The sequence below is a fragment of the Chrysochloris asiatica genome, unplaced genomic scaffold, assembly GCF_000296735.1.
Source record: "Chrysochloris asiatica unplaced genomic scaffold, ChrAsi1.0 scaffold00128, whole genome shotgun sequence".
Taxonomy (NCBI): domain Eukaryota; kingdom Metazoa; phylum Chordata; class Mammalia; order Afrosoricida; family Chrysochloridae; genus Chrysochloris; species Chrysochloris asiatica.
In genome coordinates this window covers 5583828-5605112 of record NW_006408646.1, presented here as the reverse complement: position 1 = coordinate 5605112, position 21285 = coordinate 5583828, and the positions used below count along the sequence as shown (strand labels likewise).

The following is a 21285-nucleotide window of genomic DNA, read 5'->3' as shown; positions in this document are numbered from 1 at the left end:
AGATCTCAAATCCTCCCTATCTGGCCCTGTTCCAAAGGCCAAGGTCAGGAGAAATGGATTGGTGGGTGGACAAAACCAAGAAGAATCAGTAAGGAGTCAACATACACCATGCCTGACAGTCAGACAGCTCGCTGACAGTCGTCTAGAAAGCAGTCGAGTCCAGAGTCTGACACAGCCCTGTCCCTCAGGCCCACCGCACCCAGGACAGAGGGGCAGAAGCAGGGAGGGCCAGGGCATGGGGACTTTGAGTCTCTCTCCTGAGTGTAGCTGATGGAGCAAGTGATCCTGGACTCTGTGCCCTCTCCCCGTTCACAGGGGGTGCCCGCAGGGGCCAAGGGAGAGTCCAAGGAGAGCTTGACCCCCAGCAGCTGAGTGTATGCAGGAACCGGTGTCCTCGCACAGCTGGGCTTTTAGTCACTCACAAGGGGACTCCAGTCGTCTTGTTGAGTCTGACCTTTGAGCTTCTCCTTAAAGATGGAAATCGAAGTAGATGGCTTATAAAAAATGCTCCAGATTTCCCCGGATGTCCCAGCTTGATGGCAATCCTGAAGGTCTCCTGAGGCAGGAACACGATGGGACCTGTCAAACACAGCAGAACTCAATGCTTCAAGCAGAAGGCAGCGTTCCAAAAGTCACCATCCCAATAGATAACATTCTAGGTTATTTATCAGGGCAATATATGAGTCCCTACTGTGACCTTTAGGAACTTTGGATGAACTTGGGTCTTGTGACTTGCAGAACTGCAGCCTAGTCGATTTTAGCTCCACGTAACACAGACCTTTCTAACGGACAGAATGATTCAAGACCAGAAAAAATGATAGTTGCAAATTATTTTTTTTAAATAGAACTGTTCCCTCAAACAATGTTTACATTTACCTAGAAGTCTAAGTCTGCCTTGCTGAAAGAGCTAGATAAAGGTAAATCTGCTCTGCCTTATCTCCAATGCCTCTTCTCTGTGTCACTCAGGACTGCTTGAGAGAACACAGCACAGGGATTCCAGGGTCAGATGGGCTCTGGGGGTTGCAGGCACTGAGGGCCTGGGCTGTGCTGTGAGATGCTGCGCAGGTGCATCTCTGGGTCCCCATGGGGGCTGGTGCCTCAGCGGCTTGACCCACACCATGGGCATCATGGGTTTAAAAACATATATATGTAGAAGGTCTGACAGTGAACCAAGTAAGCAATAATAATGAGGACACTGTTACCTCTGAAAAATGTGAAGTTGAGGGTGGAGATCCTGTGTAGGGGGGAAAGTTGTAATATAGGAAAAAATGTGACCAAAAGCAGGCCTCCCTGGGCAGCAGAGGCACCAGCAGTGAATGAATGTATAAGTTTGCAGCACAGGGCAAATGGGAAGGTTGGGAGAAACCCAGCCACCTTTTCTGAACATCAATGTTCAGGAAGGCTTTGAAATGATGAGCACCTGGACTGTGTTCCCCAGGAAAGGCAGAGTAGGGGCCAAGACAAAGGGAGGAAGGATGGCCCCCCGTACACATACACACACACACACCAGTAGCACCTGCAGCTGCCCCTTTCCTAGGAAGTGGGACTGATCTGTGAGCAGCGAAATAAGGGAAGGACATGGGTTTTGTTTGTTTTCTAAATTAGTTGGAATTGAAGGAGACTGCTTCTATAGCTTCCTAAATAAAGGTTTTAATTTGTAAATAAGTGTTAGAAATATTAGAATCCTCTTTCTAAGAGTGCCTCCCAATTTCTAGAGATAAAATAGCAACAAGAATAACAAAAGACAGTAGCCAGTTGGCATCGAGTTGATTCCAACTCGCAGTGACCCCATGTGTTTCAGAAGAAGTCTTTCAAAAGCTGATTTTGTCAGTGGTATATTGCCAGGCCTATCTGTTGAGGTGCCTTTGGGTGAACTTGAACCACCAAGCTTCTGATTAGCAGTCAAGCGTATTAAACATTGGCACTACTCTGGGAGATTAGGCATCTGGCCAACACCAGGAAATATGCATTGTTTATTCTAGGAAGCTTTGCTCTTACACAAAGATCTCTTTACGGGAGCAACAGCATCCCAGAGATGGAAATTATTGCTTCGTTACGCCCAGACTGCCTCAATCCTCCCTGAAACCCTATCCACTGGACACAGAAGCAAACACAATCCTCCAGCCTTTGGGAGATTTGTCCAGTTGTACATTTCACTCTGCAGAGGAGGAGAAATGCTGGATGCCTTACGTTGCTGAGGACTAAGGGCTTTGCAGCCTTACAGTTGTACCCAGACAAAAGAAGCAGGCAGGTCTCTCTTGTACTCACTTGAACGTGACGTGCAGCAGTATCTTTGCAACAATGGCAGTGACTGTGAGAATGAGGAGTGTTGCCAGACCATATACCGTCCATCCTGCAAGTGCAAAAGACAGGTGTGTTGGGCCTGTTTGTGCTCAGGTTTCAAAGGGAGGCCCGTGGGGGGCCCTGCATGAACACTGCATACTCAGTGAGGTGGGGTTGGCTGCGGAGCCCTCCTGTAGATGGGGAGCAGCTGAGTATGGAGCAAGGCAGGATGGTATAGTACAGGAATCACTGTGCAACCTCAGATGGGTTCTAGAAAGCCTTTCGGCCTCGGTTTCCGCATCTGAGGCCTGAGATGTAAGAGCTGTGAAACTGGGACACCGAAACGAATGGCTCAGAGCAAGCACTGCAGTGACCTTGACCTTCCACGGTGGCCCTGCAGAGACCCCAGGAGCAGACTGAAAGCCTGTAGGCTACATAATCATTGACAGTACTCTCCAGGGTCCCCAGCTTACAAAGGCTTTGAGCTCCTTGGCAGAAAAAAAGGGACTGCAAGTATGTATTCATGTAGGCAGCTGAAGCCACAAGGCCACACCTACTTTCTCCCCTTTCCTGCATGGCTCTTCTTCATAAATCCAAACCCAAACCTGACTCATAATGACCCTATAGGTCAGAGTAGACCTGCTCTATAGGGTTTCCAAGATTGTAAATCTTTATAGGAACAAACAGCTTTTTCTTTCTCCTCAGAGTAGTTGGTGGGTTTGAACCGCCAACCTAGGTGTTAGCAGCCCAAATGCTTAGCCCATAGCACCACCAGGATTCCTCTCTTTGTCACAGGTCTTATCCATATCTGATTTGCTCATTTTGCTTCTTGTCTTTCTCTTCCCACCGAGAACATGAAACCACAGGAGGACGGCGGTTTTGCTTGTCACTGTCTTATCCAGTGCCAAGAACAGTGCCTGCCTGGCACGCTGAAGCACGACACATCCTGTGCATGAATGGATGGATGCATGGTTGGACGGATGGAGCTCCTGCAAACGCCAAATGGATTTAGGGAGCTACAACTTAAAACTCTAGAAAGATCATCTCAGTGTGAGAAGAAGCTGGGTTAGTTGATGACCCGAGTGTACACACTGCACACCAGGCACATGTTGGACATTTGGACTTGAGCACTCTCTCCTAAGGACTAAAAAACAAGCTAATGAGAAGGTTCCCTTTACAGGCCAGGACAAACTCAGAACAAGAAAAGGTCCTCATGCTTTGAGGCTTCTCCCCTGAGTCAGTGGGGCCTGGGAACTGCTACCTGGGACAGCCTGAGGCGGGTGGCTGGGGCTGGTGGTGATGACGTAGAGGACTTTGGAGGACCGGGCCGCGCTGACGCTGAGGTTGGCCTGCTCGGTGATCACCTCGGCCAGTGTCTGGTTGATGGTGGGCCTCTCCTGTGGGTGTTCTTTTTTGACAGCTGGAAGATCAAAGGGAACAAGATGACGGTGAAGTTGCTGGAGACAACAGGGAGATGTGAAGGGAGAGGGGTTCCTTTCTCAGATTCAGTTCTGAGTGGAACAGCTCAGCTCCCCTCACCCCGCTGAACCCAAGAGCAGTACCTGTCCAGCTCTGGCTCTGAAGGAGCCATCCACTTGGAATGACTTGACTGGTCTCTTTGCAGCCCCTGCGCATGCTTTGTAGGCATCTTGCACTTTTGCAGCTATATACAGCCCCTCTGCCTGCAGTCCCAATTCTGCTGTTCTCAAGCCTATCCCACCATAGGGAGCTCTTGAGAAAACTCTTCTCAGGCCTTGCCAATGCTACTCAGGACTATACACCTAGATCTCAGACACCTTCTCTGGGCTTCTTGTGTGTGGGTGAAGAGATGTGCCCAGCACATGCTCACTCAGGAGGGGCTGAATGCCTCTACCTCAGGAGGACCTGAAGCAAGATGACAAGCAGGTCTGTTGACATTGGCTGGCAGGAGGATGGTCCAAATGACCTCTTTACACCCTGCCAACTCTACCATTCCCCATTCTTAACCTTTAAGTTATGTTCTTACTCCCCTCTCTTCACTGTGAAAGCTGTTACTATAACTATTAAAATACCAAAATTGACAGGGCTCACCTCTTTTCCCTAACATGAAACATAAACAAGTTAGCAAATGGGAGGCAGGAAAATCTATAGCTTCTGCCTCCCAGTCCTTCCAACAAGAACTGCCTGACGCTCCCCAGGGAGGTGAGGCTGTCTTACCTTGGTATAGGACAGCAAATCCCTGGGCCTGGTTGATGCGGTCAGAGAAGAAGTACAGAATGACAAAGTCCAGAGAGATATTAAAGGACAAGGGAGGACGATTCCTTCCACTGAAGCGGACCAGGACCTGGTGGGTGTAACCATCCAGTAGCTCCACCATGTCTACAGAATCCCTGATGTCAAACAGGGTGAAGTTGAAGTGGATGTGGGAGGCCCCCGGGACGCGAATGGTCCAGTAGCAGACCCTGCCTGTGGCATAGGTGTCGGGGAAGTCCGGGGAGTAGACGACTGCAGTCATGGCGGAGTAATTCCCGCCACAGGCACCCACGAGAGCTGGGGAGACAGAAGGATATTGGGCCTCAGTCTGGATCTCAGCCACAGGGCACGCCTGCCAACTTGGTTACAAACAAGACTCTCCCTAACTAATGTGATCCAGTTTGGGAGACAGAATTGTTTTGTTTTGTTTTCTTTTATCTGAAAAACCAGACAGTCTTATATTTCAGGATCGCATCACCAAATGAATCGCTTCAACTCCCGAGCAAATGGTTGTGGAAGCTTTTCTCTTGTGCCCAGGAGACCTCAGAATGAGGGCATGGTAGACAGAGCGGCCCAGATGGGGCCGGACTGGAGTCAGAGAGTCTGGATTCGGGTCCTGCGATCTCTGGGCCCCAACTCCCAGGGCCTCTCACTTCTCTCAGATTCTAAGAGGCAGAGACCACCACCTGTTCTGGTATCATATGGAGGCATGAGGACAGATGAGACTGAACACATGAAGATACTGGAACCCGGTTGGAAGGGAGGCGGCAAGGTTGTAAACAGAGAAGGGCTTTACAACTGCACAGGCATCCCTGATACTTAGAGTAGCAATGCTCTGGGCTCATTTGTCACATGGGAAGTGGGGGCACAAGAAATGACCTGCTGCACAGGGGAGACACACCGACTTCCTTTCGCTAGGGACTGACCACACCTGATTTTTTTTTTAACACCTGATTTCTTGACACACCACTCCACCATATTAGGGGGCTTCAAAATTTTCCACGGACCTTTCAAAGTCCTCTCCTAGCTTACGCAGGGGAGTATAAACAGAATCCCTTGAGAGGACATGTGGGAGGGAAGGCTTCATTCAAATATGTAGCAAGTTACTTCATCTTTGAATACCTCAGTTTCCTCAGAAAGTAGAGAAAGTGTCTCCTCCATGGAGATAGAAGAAATAAATGAGGCCGTACATAGAGTGGTTAGTATAGGGTCAGGCATGTAGTACAAGCTCAGTAAATATGAGCTAGTCTGTTATTGTTTGGAAAAAAAAGAAACAATGCATTTAAGCTGCTATTTCAACAGCCTGGTCAGATCTTAAATTGAGAACTTTTGATTCCCCAGACACGTGCAATTCTGAGAGCGAACATCCTATATCAATGATGAATCATGACAATACAATGACAAGAGGAAACTTGTCTTATTTTTTGGATGCATACAATCTCTGCAGGTGGAAGGTCAGGAATACAGCTCTGGTAGTCGGGATCAGTGTCCCCCTGCCTCCTGTAGGAGTCCGGAGCCTAGGAAATGCAATTACTAACAGTCAAGGGGGAAGCCCACCCATCCTCAGGCCCTCGGTCTTCTTCACCATTAACCTCTTCCTTTTCCACCAGGATGAGGGCAGAGAGCTTGGTCGGTGGGACACTGGTCAAATTACTAAACTTCTGTAAGTCTCAAGGGAGCCCTGCTGTATTGGGTTATGTGTCGGGCTGCTAACCGCAAGGTCAGCAATTCTAACCCACTAGCTACTCTGAGGGAGAACAATGAGACTGTCTGCTTCCATAAAACTGACAGCCTCGGAAACCCCATGGGGCAGTTTTACTTTTCCTCTAGGGTCATTGTGAGTTGGAATCAACTTTATGGCAACACTGTGGTATAGCACAGATGAACTTTAGAGATAATTTCTAAGTGTGGTTAGTCGCTGAAATAGATGAAAAAGGTGGCAGAGTGAGATATGAATCCTGGCTTTGGTACTGTTGTTATTAAGTGCTGCGGAGTCAGTTCCCACACACAGTGACCATGTATAGGTTTCCGAGGAGCAGCTGGTGGATTTGATCTTATGGTTAGCAGTCCAGTGCTTAACCTATAGTGCCACACCAGCATTTGGCTCTGGCACTAACTTGTTCAAGTAATTTTCTGATTTGCAGTTTTCTCAATAACAAGGTTTCTGTAACGATTAAAAACAAAAATCAAAACAGAAAACAAAAACCTACCATCATCAAGTCAATTTTGACTCGCAGTATCCCAGTGGAGGTTTCTAAGATTGCAAATTTATACCGGAGCACAAAGCCTCATCTTTTGTCTACATAGTGCTGGTGGACTTGAACTGTTGACCTTATGGTTAGCAGTCTAGTGCTTATCCTACAGTGCCAACAAGGTTCCTTATGGTAAGGATTAAATAACATAAAATATACACAAATTCCTGGCACTGAATCTCAAAATGAGGAGAAATAATTATAAACATCCATTAATAATCAGAACATGGAATGTAAAAAATATGAATCTAGGAAAATTGTAAGTTGTGAAAAATTAAATGGAACAAATAAAGATTGATATCCTAGGCATTAGTGAGCTGAAAAGGACCAGTATGGGCCATTTTGAATCTAACAATCAGGTAGTTATGCCGGGAATTGAAGAGGAATGGTGCCACATCCATCATCGAAAAGAACATTTCAAGATCTATCCTGAAGTACAAAGCTGTCTGTGATAGGATAATATCCATATGCCTACAAGGAAGACCACCTACTACCACTATTATTCAAATTTATGCCCCAACCACTAAAGCCAGTGATGATGAAACTGAAGAATTCTACCAACTTCTTCAGACTCCTGGTATGGTGCTTGTAGGAGCATCACTGGGCTGCAAACCACAAGGTCAGCAGTTCAACCCTACCAGTTTCTCCTAGGAAACTCTACATAGAGTCACCATGAGTTGGAACAGACTCAACTGCACTTAACAACAATAACAAGCTTCTTCATTGTGATATCGATCAAACATGCAATCAAGATGTATTGACAATACATCCAACTCCCACCCCCAAACAGAGGGAAGAGAAGCAAATACTGTTGAATGATGATACATAGAGGAGATTGCAATCATTGCAATGAAACGATGAGTGTAAAACCAATGTTCTCCCATGTAAACTATCACTCAATTCACAATAAAAACTTAAAAAAAGAACTAGGGGGAAAAAAAGATGTATTGATAATTACTAGTGATTTGAATGTGAAGGTTGGAAACAAAGTACCATTTTTAAACAACATAAAAGATGACTACACACATGGCCCTCACCAGGTTTAGAATACACATAAATCAAATTGACTACATTTGTGGGAAGAGATGGTGGAAAAACTCAGTATCATCAGCTAAACCAAGGCCAGGGGTAGACTGTGGAACAGACCATCAATTGTTCACATGCAAGTTCAGGCTGAAGCTGAAGAAAATTAAAACAAGTCCACAAGAGCCAAAATATGACCTTGAATATATCCCACCTGAATTTAGAGATCATCTCAAGAACAGATTTGATGCATTAGACACACAAGTGACTAAAGACCAGAAGAATTGTGGGATAACACTGAGAACATTATAAAGAAGAAAGGAAAAGGTTATTAAGAAGACAAGAAAGAAGGAAAAGATCAAAACAGATGTCAGAAGAAACTCTGAAACTTGTTCTCCAGCATAGAGATGCTAAAACAAATGGAAACAATGAGGAGATAAAAGAGCCAAACAGAAAATTTCAAAGGGCAGTTCAAGAAGACAAAGTCAAATATTATAATGATAAGTGCAAAGACCTTGAGTTAGAGAACAAAAAGGGAATAATACACTCAGTATTTCTCAAGCTGAAAGAACTGAAGAAAAATTCCAAGCCTCAACATGCAATATTGAAGGATGCTATGGGCAAAATGGTGCTGTAGGATAAGCACTGGACTGCTAATCACAATATTGGTGGTTCAAACCTACCACTGCTCCTTGGAAAACCTATACAGGGTTGCTATGCAACAGAAGCAACTCAATGGCACTTAACAACAATAAGGGCAAAATATGGAATGATGCAGAAAGCTTCAAAAGAAGATGGAAGGATTACACAGAGTCACTGTACCAAAAAAAAAAAAAAAAAAAAAAATTGTCGCTGTTCAACCATTTCAAGAGGTAGCATATGATCAAGAACCAATAGTACTGAAGGAAGAAGTCCAAACTGCACTGAAGACATTGGCAAAGAACAAGACTCTGAGAATTGGCGGAATATGAATTGAAGCCTTTCACCACACTGATGCAGCACTTGCTAAAAAATTTGGAAGACAGCTACCTGGCAAACTGACTGGTACCACTTCCAAAGGAAGGTGACCCCAAAGAATGCAGAAATCATCAGACAATATCATTAATATCACATGTAAGCTAAATTTTGCTAAAGATAATTTTTAAGTGGCTACAACAGTACATTGACAGCAAACTGCCAGAGGTTGAAGCCAGATTCAGATAAGGGTTATTACTGCTGACATCATATGAATCTTGACTGAAAGCAGGAAATACCAGAAGGATTTTTACCTGTGCTTTATTGAGCATGCAACGGTTTTTGGCTGTGTGGATCATGACATGTTTTGGATAACATTGTAAAGAATGAATATTCCAGAATACTTACTTACTTGTGCTCATGAAGAAGCTGTATATAGAGCAAGAGGCAGTCGTTCAAACAGAACAAGGGGATACTGAATGGTTTTAAATCAAGTAAGTTGACTACCAGGGTTGTATTCTTTCACCATACATATTCAATCTATATACTAAGCAAACAATCCGAGAAGCTGGCTTATATGAAGACGAATGTGGCACCAGGATTAGAAGAAGATTCATTAACAACCTGTGATATGCAGATGATACAACCTTGCTTACTTAAACTGAAGAGGAGCTTGATGGCGGCTAGGGTGGAAGTGCAGTGAAATTCTCCATCAGCAATACCACAGAATACCAGGCAAAGCAGATCCACGGAAGAGATCGAAAACTCGGAAACACAGGAATATTTTGAAGGTTTGAAGGTTTATAGATTGTGGAACTTGAAGCTGAAGTAAAAAATTGCGTACTTTTGAATCTGCCGGGCTGGGCTCGGAGGCCCACAGCCAACATCTTAGGCGAGACCAAACGGCAAGACCAAGAGGGGGAGCAGAAACACCACGGAAAAATGCCACGGGAACCTTGGAGCAAAGGTGGACAATACACTTTGTCAGTTTTGCTTTGTTCTGATTTTCTTTTTTTTTTTTGGTATCTGGTCATTAGCACACCCACTGTTTGTCCACTTCCATTCTGGTGACTAGAGGGTGAGCCTAAGCAAGTGGACACCCCCTGCCCTCACCACTGGTGGGTTCTTCTGCCATGCATGCGCACAGATACTCAGCCCAAGAGCAGACCCTGAATGTTTTTTGCTCGTTTGTCTTTTATTTTGTTTTTTAATACGGGAAAGGGCAGGACAGGGCTGTAGAGAGGGAAAGAGTTTTAAAAAAAAAAACAGGCCGAAAATTAAATTAAAGCCTGAGGTATAGCATAACAACCAACACTGGCATCTGGAAATCTCAGGCAGCTTTGAAAGCAAGAAGTTGACGAGAGAACATTAGAGTCATACTCCTATTAAGCTGCTGCTGCTGCTGTGTGCCTTGGAGTCGGTTCCGACTCATAGTGACCCTGTACAGGGTTTCCGAGGCTGTAAATCTTTATAGGAGCAGAATGCCTCATATTTCTCCCGCTGAACAGCTGGTAGTTTCGAACTGCTAACCTTGCAGTTCACAGTCCGCTTTGGTTCATATTAAGCTACAGATTTTTTTTTTTCTTCTCTCCCTCCTCTCCCTTTTCTGTGATTATAGACTGCAGTATTCAGCCTAGTTTTTGTTGTTGCTGTTTTTTGTTTTCTCTTGGTTTTTTTTTTTCCGCTGGTGCTGTTTTGCTGTTATATGCTCCCCCTTCTACCTTTGGAGGACTCTTTCTCTATATATATTACACAAGAAGAGTCAGCAACTGCTGCCATATAGCCAAGCTACAATTACACCCTTAAACTGAAGAGGACTTAAAATGCTAACTGATGAAGATCAAAGATCACAGCCTTCAGTATAGGTTGCACCTCAATGTGAAGAAAACAGAAATCCTCACAACTAGACCAATAATTTATCAAGATAAATGGAGAGAAGATTGAAGTTGTCAAAGACTTGATTTTGCTTGGATCCATAATCAGCACTCATGGAAACAGCAGTCAAGAAATCAAATGGCATACTGCATTAGGCAAATCTGCTGCACATGACTTCTTTAAAGTGTTCAAAAACAAAGATGTCAGTTTGAGGACTAAGGTGTGCCTTGACCCAAACCAAAAGTATTTTCAATAGCTTCATATGCCTAAAAAGGTGGACAGTGAATAAGGAAGACTGCAGAAGAATTGATGCAACTGAGTTGTGGTTCTGGAGTTGTGGTACATTAAAAGTACCTCAAACTGCCAGAAGAACCAACAAATCTATGCTGGAAGAAGTAGAGCCAGAATGCTTCTTTAGAAGACAGGATAGTGAGACTTCATGTCTCATACTTTGGACATGTTATCAGGAGGGATATGTTCTTGGAGAAGGACATCATGCTTGGTAATGTGGAGGGTCAGCAAAGGAGAGGGAGACCCACAAGGAGATGGATTAGCACAGTGGCAGCAGCAATGGACTCAAGAGTGACAAGAATTGTGAGAATGGTGTTTTGTTTAGTTGTGCTATGAGTCTGATAGACTTGAAGGCACTCAACAACAATGTGTGATTGAATCTTGCACACAGCAAACATTCAATATAAAATTTATTTTATTTTTGTTGGTGGTGTTAGAGTGTATAAAGTAAAACACACCATTCAACAACGTCTACATGTACTATCAGTGACACTGGTTTATATTCTTCACGTTGTACAACTATGTTCACCCTCCTTTTCTAAGTTATCTGCCAACTATTGTGTGGCGCTGTGGGTTAATGCATCAGGCTGCAGCAAAGCCATCTGAACTACAAGGTCGGTGGTTCAAGCTTACCAGTCGCTCCATGGAAACCCTATACAGGGTCACTATGGGTCGGAACCGACTAGACGGCATTTCACAACAACAACATTCTTCTTCAAGTGCTGGGCAAGGTTCAGTCATTAGCTACAGTTGAGGAACTAAACTAGACATTCCTCCAGACATAGCTGGATGTCCAGGGAGACACTCTTAGCTAACAAGGCTAAAAGGGACCACACAGGTTCTGCTGGTCAGTTTCCTGACCTAACACAGCAGACAACATCTAAGCACACTTCAGACAACAACTAAGCTCAGTTATAAACTTGGACTGGGTTTTAATGTCACTGTATGTAGTGAGTTGAATTGTGTACCCCAAAAGAGATAGATTCAAGCCCCACCACCTAGGACCTGTGAATGTTGCCTTTGGAAAAAGGGTCTTTGCAGATGTAATTAAGTCAATATGAGGGCATACTGGGTTAGGGTGGGCCCTACTCTCAATGACTTCTAAGAAGGTTTCTCAAGAGCAAGAGGTCTGGAGACGGGGGCTCACACAGGGACACAGAAAGTAGGCACAGGGAAGAAGGCCATGTGAAAATGCAGGCAGAGATGGAAGCGATGCAGCTATAAGGCAGCAGCAACCAGATGGTAGGAAGAAGCAAAGATTCTTCCCTGAGGTCTTCAGAGGGTTCCTGGTTTTGTCAACACCAGGAGTTTGGATTTCTGGCCCCCAGAACAGTGTCAGAATATGTGTCTTCTGTTTTAAGTCTCCAAGTTTGTGGTCATTTGTTATGGCAGTCCTGGGAAACGAATAAACCACGACAGTTGAACCCCGGTGTCCAGTTGAGACATCAGGAATGGAACTTCTGTAGCCTGATGACTAATGACATTCTAGACCCGATGTATTTCATGGTAATCTAAAACCTCTTCTTTTGTCGGCCTCATTTGGGGACAATCTCCTTTCTGAAAATCTGGTGTTGGGTAGCGCTGTGCCTATGATAAAGCCTCACTACCGTGGAGAAACATTAGGCAGTGGATGGATGATGAGGAAAGAGTGAGTGTCCAGTGGAGAAAACCAGGTGTTGGGAAGCTCAGACCCTGGCCCCATTTAGAACACCCTCTGCCTCTAGCCAGAATCTACAAATGTGGCAAGCCAGAGAGGAGGTGGATCTGGGCATACACCATACAAGGCTTGGAAAAACTTGACACATATGCTTTCTTTTCAGCCACATGACAATAAGAAAGAAATTCCAAATGCCTGGAAAACAAAACAGTAAGGGCTGGGAAATTAGATTAAAACAAGTGGATTTCCAAGCAGACAACTTTATAATGAAGAGTTCTATCAGCGTCTATGCTAAATTAGGAAACTGATCTTTTCTTGGTTGCCTAAGTATCTCATAGCAGGTCACCTCTCTTTCAAACACTTGGCAAAATTGTAATGAATTCTTTGCTAAAATATTCTTTCCAGAGGGCAGACTCTGAGTCTTCTCACTCAGTGATATATCCTCAGGGTCTGATATACAGCAGGGACTCTGTGAATGTTACCAAGTAGATGAATGAATACATAGAAGACAGGGTAGGCAGGCTTGTTCCCTGATCCAGGGATTCCCAAGCCTTCTAGGGCAGTGATGGGTGGGTACAGATACTCACTATCAAAGAGGATGATCCGGCCGTCACCACCACAGGGCTGGGTGTGATCCCCGAAGCAAACGCTGTTGCACTCAGTACTGGCTGCCTCCCCGTACTTCCAGTAATCGGGATTGTTTCCACAGAAGCAAGCATAGCCTGACTCCATTCCAGCAAACTGCCGTTAAGAGAAAAGCAGTTAGCCAAGGTGGCCCGAAGGAGCCTGGCAGGGTCTGTCCCCAGTGAGTTGCTGGCTTCATTTCCCCAGGCCACCCTTCCCCTGGAATCCCTCCTCTCCCCACTCTGCCCACACTTTATCACAAACTGACCATCAGCTAAGCCCTGCCAGGCTTCCCTTCAATAATCTTCCCTTTTTAAGGTTCGCTGTTGTTGCTAAGTGCTGTGGAGTCATTTCCGACTCATAGCGATCCTGCATAGAGGTTCTGAGGAGCAGTTGGCAGGCTTGAGCTGCAAACCTGTGGTTCACAGTCCAGAGCTAATCCTACAGCACCACACCAAGAGTCCTTTTAAGATCTGTAGTTAATACATTTTCAGGGGCAGGGCTTGCCCCATAATTATAACATTAACGATAACAAAAAATGTTATTGAATGTTTATTATGTGCCAGATAGTAAGTGCTTTACATTGAATCTTCACAGAAACTAAAAAAAAAATGTTTTTAAATTTATTTTAGGTTTCTTGTTGTTGAGCATGTACACAGCAGAATATACACTAATTCAACAATTTCAGCACATACAATTCAGTGACACTTAATACATTCTTCAAGTTGTGGAACCATTCTCTCCCCCTTTTCTAAATTTTCCCTCCCCACATTAATACAAGGAGTCCTGGTATGGTGCTGTAGGATAAACACTGGGCTGTTTGTTAATCACAGGGTTGGCAGGTCCATTAACATAAGCTCGCTGCCCCCTAAATTCTTATTTAATCTTTCAAGTTGCTGTTGTCAGTTTGATCACATAGAATAAGTTCTTCAAAGAGCACCATTCTCAAGCAGACATTCTTTACTTGTTAAGCTCAACAATGATTTGGTTTTAAGAAGACTCCAAGTATACTTTTTAGTTTAAGGTTTAAAAATGAACTCAGGGCAATAGTTTTAAAGGTTCATCCAGACTCCATGGCCCTGGAAAGTCTGGATTCCATGAGAATTTGAAATTCTTCACAGCAAACTTAATAGGTCCCATGCACATTTTTATTTCTTTAAATAATTATACAGCAAAATAAACTTGGTATGCAGTTCCCTCATTTGAATGCATGTATATTGTTGTTGTTGAGCCAGTTTGGACTAATAATGACCCTGCATGGGGTTTCCAAGAATGACTGATGGGTTTGAACTGCTGAGCATGTAAGCAGTCCAGGGCTTATCCTACAGTGCCATACCAATGCTTAGGCATGTACATTGTTTTTAAGCGCTGTTGAATTGGTTCTGACTCACAGTGACCTCGTATAGGGGTTCTGAAGAGCAACTGGGGAATTTGAATCACCAACCTTGGGGTTCAACCAACCTTTCAGTCCAGGATTTATACTACAGTGCCACATCAGGAATCCCAATGCATATATTTTCTTGTTGTTATTGTTAAGCACTGTTGAGTTGGTTCTGACCCATAGCAACCTGTGTATAGGGTTTCCAAGGAATGACTGGTGAGCTTGAAGCGCCGACCTTGTGGTTCAAACTGACTTTACAGTCCAGTGCATTAACCCACAGTGCCACACCAGGACTTCAATGCAGATATAGATACGTTCAATCACCCACAATCAGGATGTAGAGTCCCCTTCTGATAAATGACAACCACTGATTAGTTTCCCATTACTATAGGTTTCCCTAAGGAGCGTTATGTGTTAGACTGCTCATTGCAAGGTTGGTAGTTTCAATTCATCAGCCACTCAGTGGGAGAAAGATGAGGCTTTCTGCTCCCATAAAGATTTACAGCCTTGAAAAAATGGGGTTGCTATGATCCAACTCAAGGGCATGTAGCAGCAGAACTTTGCTTTTTTGAAAATGTCACATAAAAGGAATCATACGGTATGTAGCCTTTTGAGACTAACTTTCACGCATAATGTCTTTTGAGATTCATCCAAATTGTTACGCGTTTCAATAACTGTATGGATGTACTGGTGTGTTCTGTTTACCTATTGAAGGACATTGGGGTTGTTTCCAGTTTTCAAGTATTATAATACAGCTGCTGTAAACATTCATGTATAGATTTTTGTGTGAACATAAGTTTTCAGTTCTTTAGGGTAAATACCTAGGAATGGATTGATGAGTCATATGGTAAATTTATGTCTAACTTTAAAAGAAATTGACAGACTGTTTTCTAGAGTAACTACTATTTTACATTCCCAACAGCAAATCACCAGTTTCAGTTGTTCTATATCCTTGTCAGCACTTGGTATTGCCAGTATATATATTTCTCTCTCTCTCTTTTTAATGTTTTATTGTGAATTATGTGAATAGTTTACATGGGAGAACATGAGCTTTACATTCATCCTATTGTATATCGTTTCATTGCCATGGTTACAGTCCCCTCCATGCATCATCAACCAACCAAAGGGTATAGCTTGCAAGCCTGCCCCCCACCCCCAGTAGTCAGCACGCAGCCCCTTTCCCTCTCTGGGTCTAGAGTCCCCAGCCGCTCCATCTCTTCACATCATCATCTCTGCCTCCATCTCTGGCATCACTGCTTCTCTGGGTAGGGTCCTGCACTCCGCTCTTCTCCCTTGATGGTCCCAGAGACCTCGGCTCCTGGACTGCAAAGTCAATCACTCCCCTCCTTTTGCTATAAAACATCTATCTTTACATTTCCAACCCTCACAGTCAGTCCTGATAACAATTATTCACTATTGTACCACAAGAGACCTATGCCCATCTCCTTTCATTAGCCCCGCCCAGACAGATTGGATACTACTCAGTGCAGATTCTACCTTCCTCCGCGCCCTCTGGATCTAGGCTCCCTCTTGAAAACTTGTCAGCCAGTCACTTCTTGCCTTTGTTGCCCCCGCATTTTGGGTAGCCAATGTCCAAGTTGCCCATCCCTGTCTACTCTGTGTATGGAGGGGGTGGAAATGATCCTCGCTGTAAAGATTTGTTTCCTCTTTTGAGCTACTGCATCCATAGGTGTAGGTCAAGTTCATCAAATTGTATCAGATAACTCTTTTTTTCCTCTTCTTTCTTCTTCTAGTTGTTGTCAGTATATTTTATTTTAGCCATTTTAATAGTTGTGTTTGATAGTTTATCACAGTACTAATTTGCATTATCTTAATGGCTGATCATATTGAATACTGTTCCATATGCTTATTTGCCATTTGCGTATTTTCTTTGGTGAAGTATTTAAGTTTTTTGCCCATTAAAACCACTTTTTATTATTATTAACGAATTTTCAATTCTTTTTATACATTCTGGATTCAAGTCCTATGTTGCAGATACGATTTGCAAATACTTTCCCTAGTATTTCTTTCTCATTCTCTTAAAATGGAGCAAAAATTTTAATTCTGAATAAGTCTAAATTTAGGTTTATCAAATTTTTCTTTTACAGACATGCTTTAGGTGCCATGTCTAGGAATTCTTTGCCTAGACTAGGTCATAAAGATTTTCGCCTATATTTTCTTTGAGTAGTTTAATAACCTAGGATTCATTTTTGGTCCAATATGTTGTCTTTTTTGTTGCACCCCTTTCATTCAGCATTATGTTTCTGGGATTAATCCGTGATGTTACATGTATCAACATGTCTTTCTACTGTTGAGTAATATTCCATAGTATGGATAAGTCACATTTTATTTAACCATTCATTAGTTAATGCGAATTTAGATTATTTTTTGTTTGGGGCTATTAATAATAATGCTGCTATGAATATTCAGTACAATTCTTTGTGTGAACATACGTTTTCCTTTTTCTTCAATAAATAGCTAGGTGTGGTATTGCCAAGTTGCAAGATACACTTGTATATTTAACTTTATTAGTAATGGCAAGACCTTTCTCCAAACATGTTAGACCATTTTACGTTCTGGTCACCAGTCTATGGAGTCTCTGGGCAGTGCAAATGATTAATTGTTCCGTTACTAACCAAAAGGTTAGCAGTTCAAACCCATCCCACAGGCATGTTAGAGGAAAGATCTGGTGATTAACTTCTGAAAGGTCACAGCCATTATAAACCATCTGGAGCACAGTCCTACTCTAACACACAAAGATACACCATGAGGCATAATTGACTTGACAGCAACTGGTTTAAAAGAACTTTTTTTAAAATCACCAGCCTATGTGTGTTTCATTCTCATCAATTATTGGTAGTCAGCACAAGGGGGCTTCAAGAAGTTCATGGACAAATCCATTACCTTTTAATTTTATGTTTTCATAAACTTTTTGAAGTCCCTCATATTTTTAACTTTAGTCATTCTAGTGGGTATGTAGTGGCATCTTACTGTACTTTTAATTTGTATTCCCCTCAAATCTGGTACCGTAGTGTTCCAGTGCTGCAATAGCAGAAATACCACAAATGGGTGGCTTTAACACACAGAGTGTTTCTTCTCAGTTTAGAAGGCTAGAAGTCCAAATTCAGGGCACTGACTCCAGGGGAAGGATTTCTCTTTCTGTTGGGTTCTTGCTTCTTTCTGTCCTGGGTGATTTTCATGTGGCTTGGGATCTCTCTTCTCCCATCTTTGCTTGCCTGCTTGTCCTAATCTGCTCTTTTTACATTTCTTAAGAGATTGACTCGAAATACACCCAATACTACTCCTGCCTCATTAACAAAGACCATCTATTCCCCAAAAGGGCTTATAACCACAGGCATAGAGGTTAGGACTGACATCACATATTTTTTGGGGACCAATTCAAGTCATAAAACTAGTGATGCTAAACATCCTTTCATGCTTTTTTGGTTGTTGTTAAATGCTGACTCAGTTCTGACTCATAACAACCCAGTATAGGATTTCCAAGACTTTTAAAATCTTTGTGGGAGCAGAAAACCTCATCTTTCTCCCACAGAGTTACTGGTGGGCTCAAACTGCCCACCTTGTGATTCATAGTCCAGTGCTTATCCTTTGGAGCCACGGCGCTCCTTTTATATATAGTATTGCTAGTAGGGTTCCAGTTCATGTATGCATGGGCTTATTCTAAACAAATGTCCCATCCATGTTGTTGTTGTTGTTGTTTTAGGTGTCATCCAGTCAGTTCCAATGCATAACAACATTATGCACCATCCTCACAATTATGTTTGAGCCCATTGTTGTTGCTACTATGTCAACACATCTCTTAGGAGATCTTCCTATTTTTCACTGGCCCTCCAATTCACCAAGCATGATATCCTTCTCCAGGGACTGTCCTCCCGTTAACATGTCCAAAGTATGAGAGATGAAGCCTCACCATCCTGGTTTCTAAGGAACATTCTGGCTGTGCTTCACCCAACACAGACTTGTTTGTTCTTCTGGCAGTCCAGGGTACTTTTAATATTTTCTTCCAACATCATAATTCATATGCATTAATTCTTCTATGGTATACCTTATTTATTGTTCAACTTCCACATGCATATGAGACTTGGGTCAGTCCCATCATAGTCCTCAAATTGACACTTTAAAGAGGTCTTGTATAGCAGATTGGCCTAATGCAATATGTCTTTTGATTTCTTGACTGCTGCTTCCATGAGTGTTGATTGTGGATTTAAGCAAAATGAAGTCTTTGACAAGGTCCAGTCTTTTCTCCATTTATCATAATGTTATTTATTAATCCAATTGTGAGGAATTTTGTTTTCTTTACATTGAGGTACAGCCCATACTGAAGACTATAGCCTTTGATTTTCATCAGTAAGTATTTTAAGTCCTCTTCTCTTTCAGCAAACAAGGTTTTATCATCTGCATATTATAGGCTGTTAATAAGTTTTCCTTCAATCCTGATGCCACCTTCTTCTTCATATAATCTAGCTTCTCAGGTTATTTGCTCATCCGACAGAATGAATAAGTATGGTGAAAGATTACAATTTGGCATATACCTTTCTTGATTTTAAACTATTCAGTGTCCCCTTGTTCTGTTCAAATAAATGAATGCCTCTCGGTCTATGTACAGGTTCTTCATGAACACAATTAAGCGTTCTGGAATACCCACATTCTCCTCAATGTTGTTCACAGTGTGTCATGATCCACACATTTGAAAGCCTTTGCATAGTCAATAAAGCACAGGTAAACATCTTTCTGGTAGTCTCTGCTTTCAGCCAAGATTCACCTGATATCAGCGATGATATCCCTCGTTCCACGTCCTCGTCTGAATCTGGCTTGAACATCTCTGTTATTGTACACTTGTATCCATTTTGAATAGTCTTCATCAAAATTTTACTTACATGTGACATTCATGACAGTTTGATAAACTCCACATTCCATTGGGTCACCTCTCTTTGGAATGGGCACAAATATGGATCTCTTCCAATCAGTTGGCCAGGTAGCTGTCTTCCAAATTTCTTGGCATAGATGAGTAAGCACCTCCAGTGCTGCATCAGTTTGTTGAAAGATTTCAACGTGTATTCCACCAATTCCTAGAGCTTTGTTTACTGCTGGTGCCTTCAGTGCGGCTTGGACTTCTTTCAGAACCACTGGTTCTTAATAACATGCTATCTCTTGAAATGGTTGAATATCAACCATTTCTTTTTGGTACAATGACTTTATGTGTATCTTCCGTCTTCTTTGGATACTTTTTGTATCATTTAACATTTTTCCCATGTTATTGCTAAGTGCTGTCACGTTGGTTCTGACTCATAGTGACCCTGTATAGAGTTCTGAGGAGCATCTGGTGAGTTTGAGCCACTGACCTTGCAGTTTAAACCGACCTTATGTTCCAGTGTATATCATATAGCACCACACCAGGAATCCTTCAATATTGTAAGCTGAGACTTGAATTTTTTCAATTCTTACAGCTTGAGAATTGCAGTGTGTTCTTCCCTTTCGGCTTTCTAACTCCAAGTCTTTGTACATTTCAATATAATACTTGACTTTGTCTTCTCAAGCTGCCCTTTGAAATTTTCTATTCAGTTCTTTTATATTTATTTCTTCCATTCACTTTAGCAAGTCAAATGCAAGTGTCAGAGTATTTTATGACATCTATTTTGGTCTTTTCTTTCTATCCTGTCTTTTTAATAACTTTTTACTTTCTTTCTGTATGATGTTCTTAATGTCATACCCCAAAACTCTTCTGGTCTGCAGTCTAATGCATCAAATCTGTCCTTGAGACGGTCTCTAAATTCAGGTGGGATATATTCAAGGTCATATTTTGGCTCTCATGGACTTGTTTTAATTTTCTTAAGCTTCAGCCTGAACTTGCCTATGAGCAATTGATGGAATATTGCACAGTTGGCCCCTGGTCTTGTTTTGGTTGATGAGGTTGAGGTTTTTTACCATCTTTTCCCACAGAGGTAGTCAGTTTTATTCTTGTGTATTCCATCTAGTGAAGCCCATGTGTATAGTCGCTTTTCATGCTGTTTAAAAAAGGTATTTGCAATGAATAAGTTGTTGGTCTTACACAATTCTATCATGTGATCTCCAGCATCATTGCTATCACCAAGCCCATATTTTCTAACTGCTGATCCTACCCCATTGTTTACAACCTTCAAATTGCAATCACCAGTATTTATCAATACGTCTTGACTACAACTAGTAATATTAATGCATCTTGATTATATGTTGGATCAGTTTCAGACTGAAGAAGTTGGCAGAATTCTTCAATTTCATCATTACTGGCTTTAGTGTTTGGTGTGTAAATTTGAATAATAGTAGTCTTCCTTGTAGGCATACGGATATTATTCTATCACAGACAGCGTTGTACTTCAAGATAGGTCTTGAAATGTTCTTTTTGACAAGAATGTGATGCCATTCCTCTTCAATTTGTCATTCCTGGCATAGTAGACCATATGATTGTCTGATTAAAAATGGCCAATAAAAGCAATATGGCATTTCCTCAGAAGGTTGAAAATAGAAATACCTTATGATCCAGCAATTCCTTTACTTGGTATTTACCCACAAAAAGAGCCACAATCCGAGAAGATATATGCACACCAATGTTCATAGCAACACTATTTACAATAGCAAAAAGATGGAGGCAGCCAAAGTGCCCATCAACTGAAGAATGGATAAACAAACTGTGGTACATACACACAATGGAATAC

At 42.6% G+C, this 21285-nt stretch overlaps 1 protein-coding gene across 1 annotated transcript in view; it reads right to left on the bottom strand.

Annotated features, from left to right (window-relative positions):
- Window positions 1–343: 343 nt before the first annotated feature.
- Window positions 344–21285, bottom strand: part of KREMEN1 (kringle containing transmembrane protein 1) — a 119294-nt gene continuing 98352 nt past the window's right edge. The window contains exons 5-9 of the mRNA XM_006869301.1: window positions 13155–13308; window positions 4480–4812; window positions 3545–3703; window positions 2269–2353; window positions 344–579 (exon numbers count right to left, since the gene is read on the bottom strand). Coding sequence (XP_006869363.1) covers window positions 411–579; window positions 2269–2353; window positions 3545–3703; window positions 4480–4812; window positions 13155–13308 — 900 coding nt within the window. The 3' untranslated portion in view covers window positions 344–410. The remainder of the gene's footprint in view (window positions 580–2268; window positions 2354–3544; window positions 3704–4479; window positions 4813–13154; window positions 13309–21285) is intronic.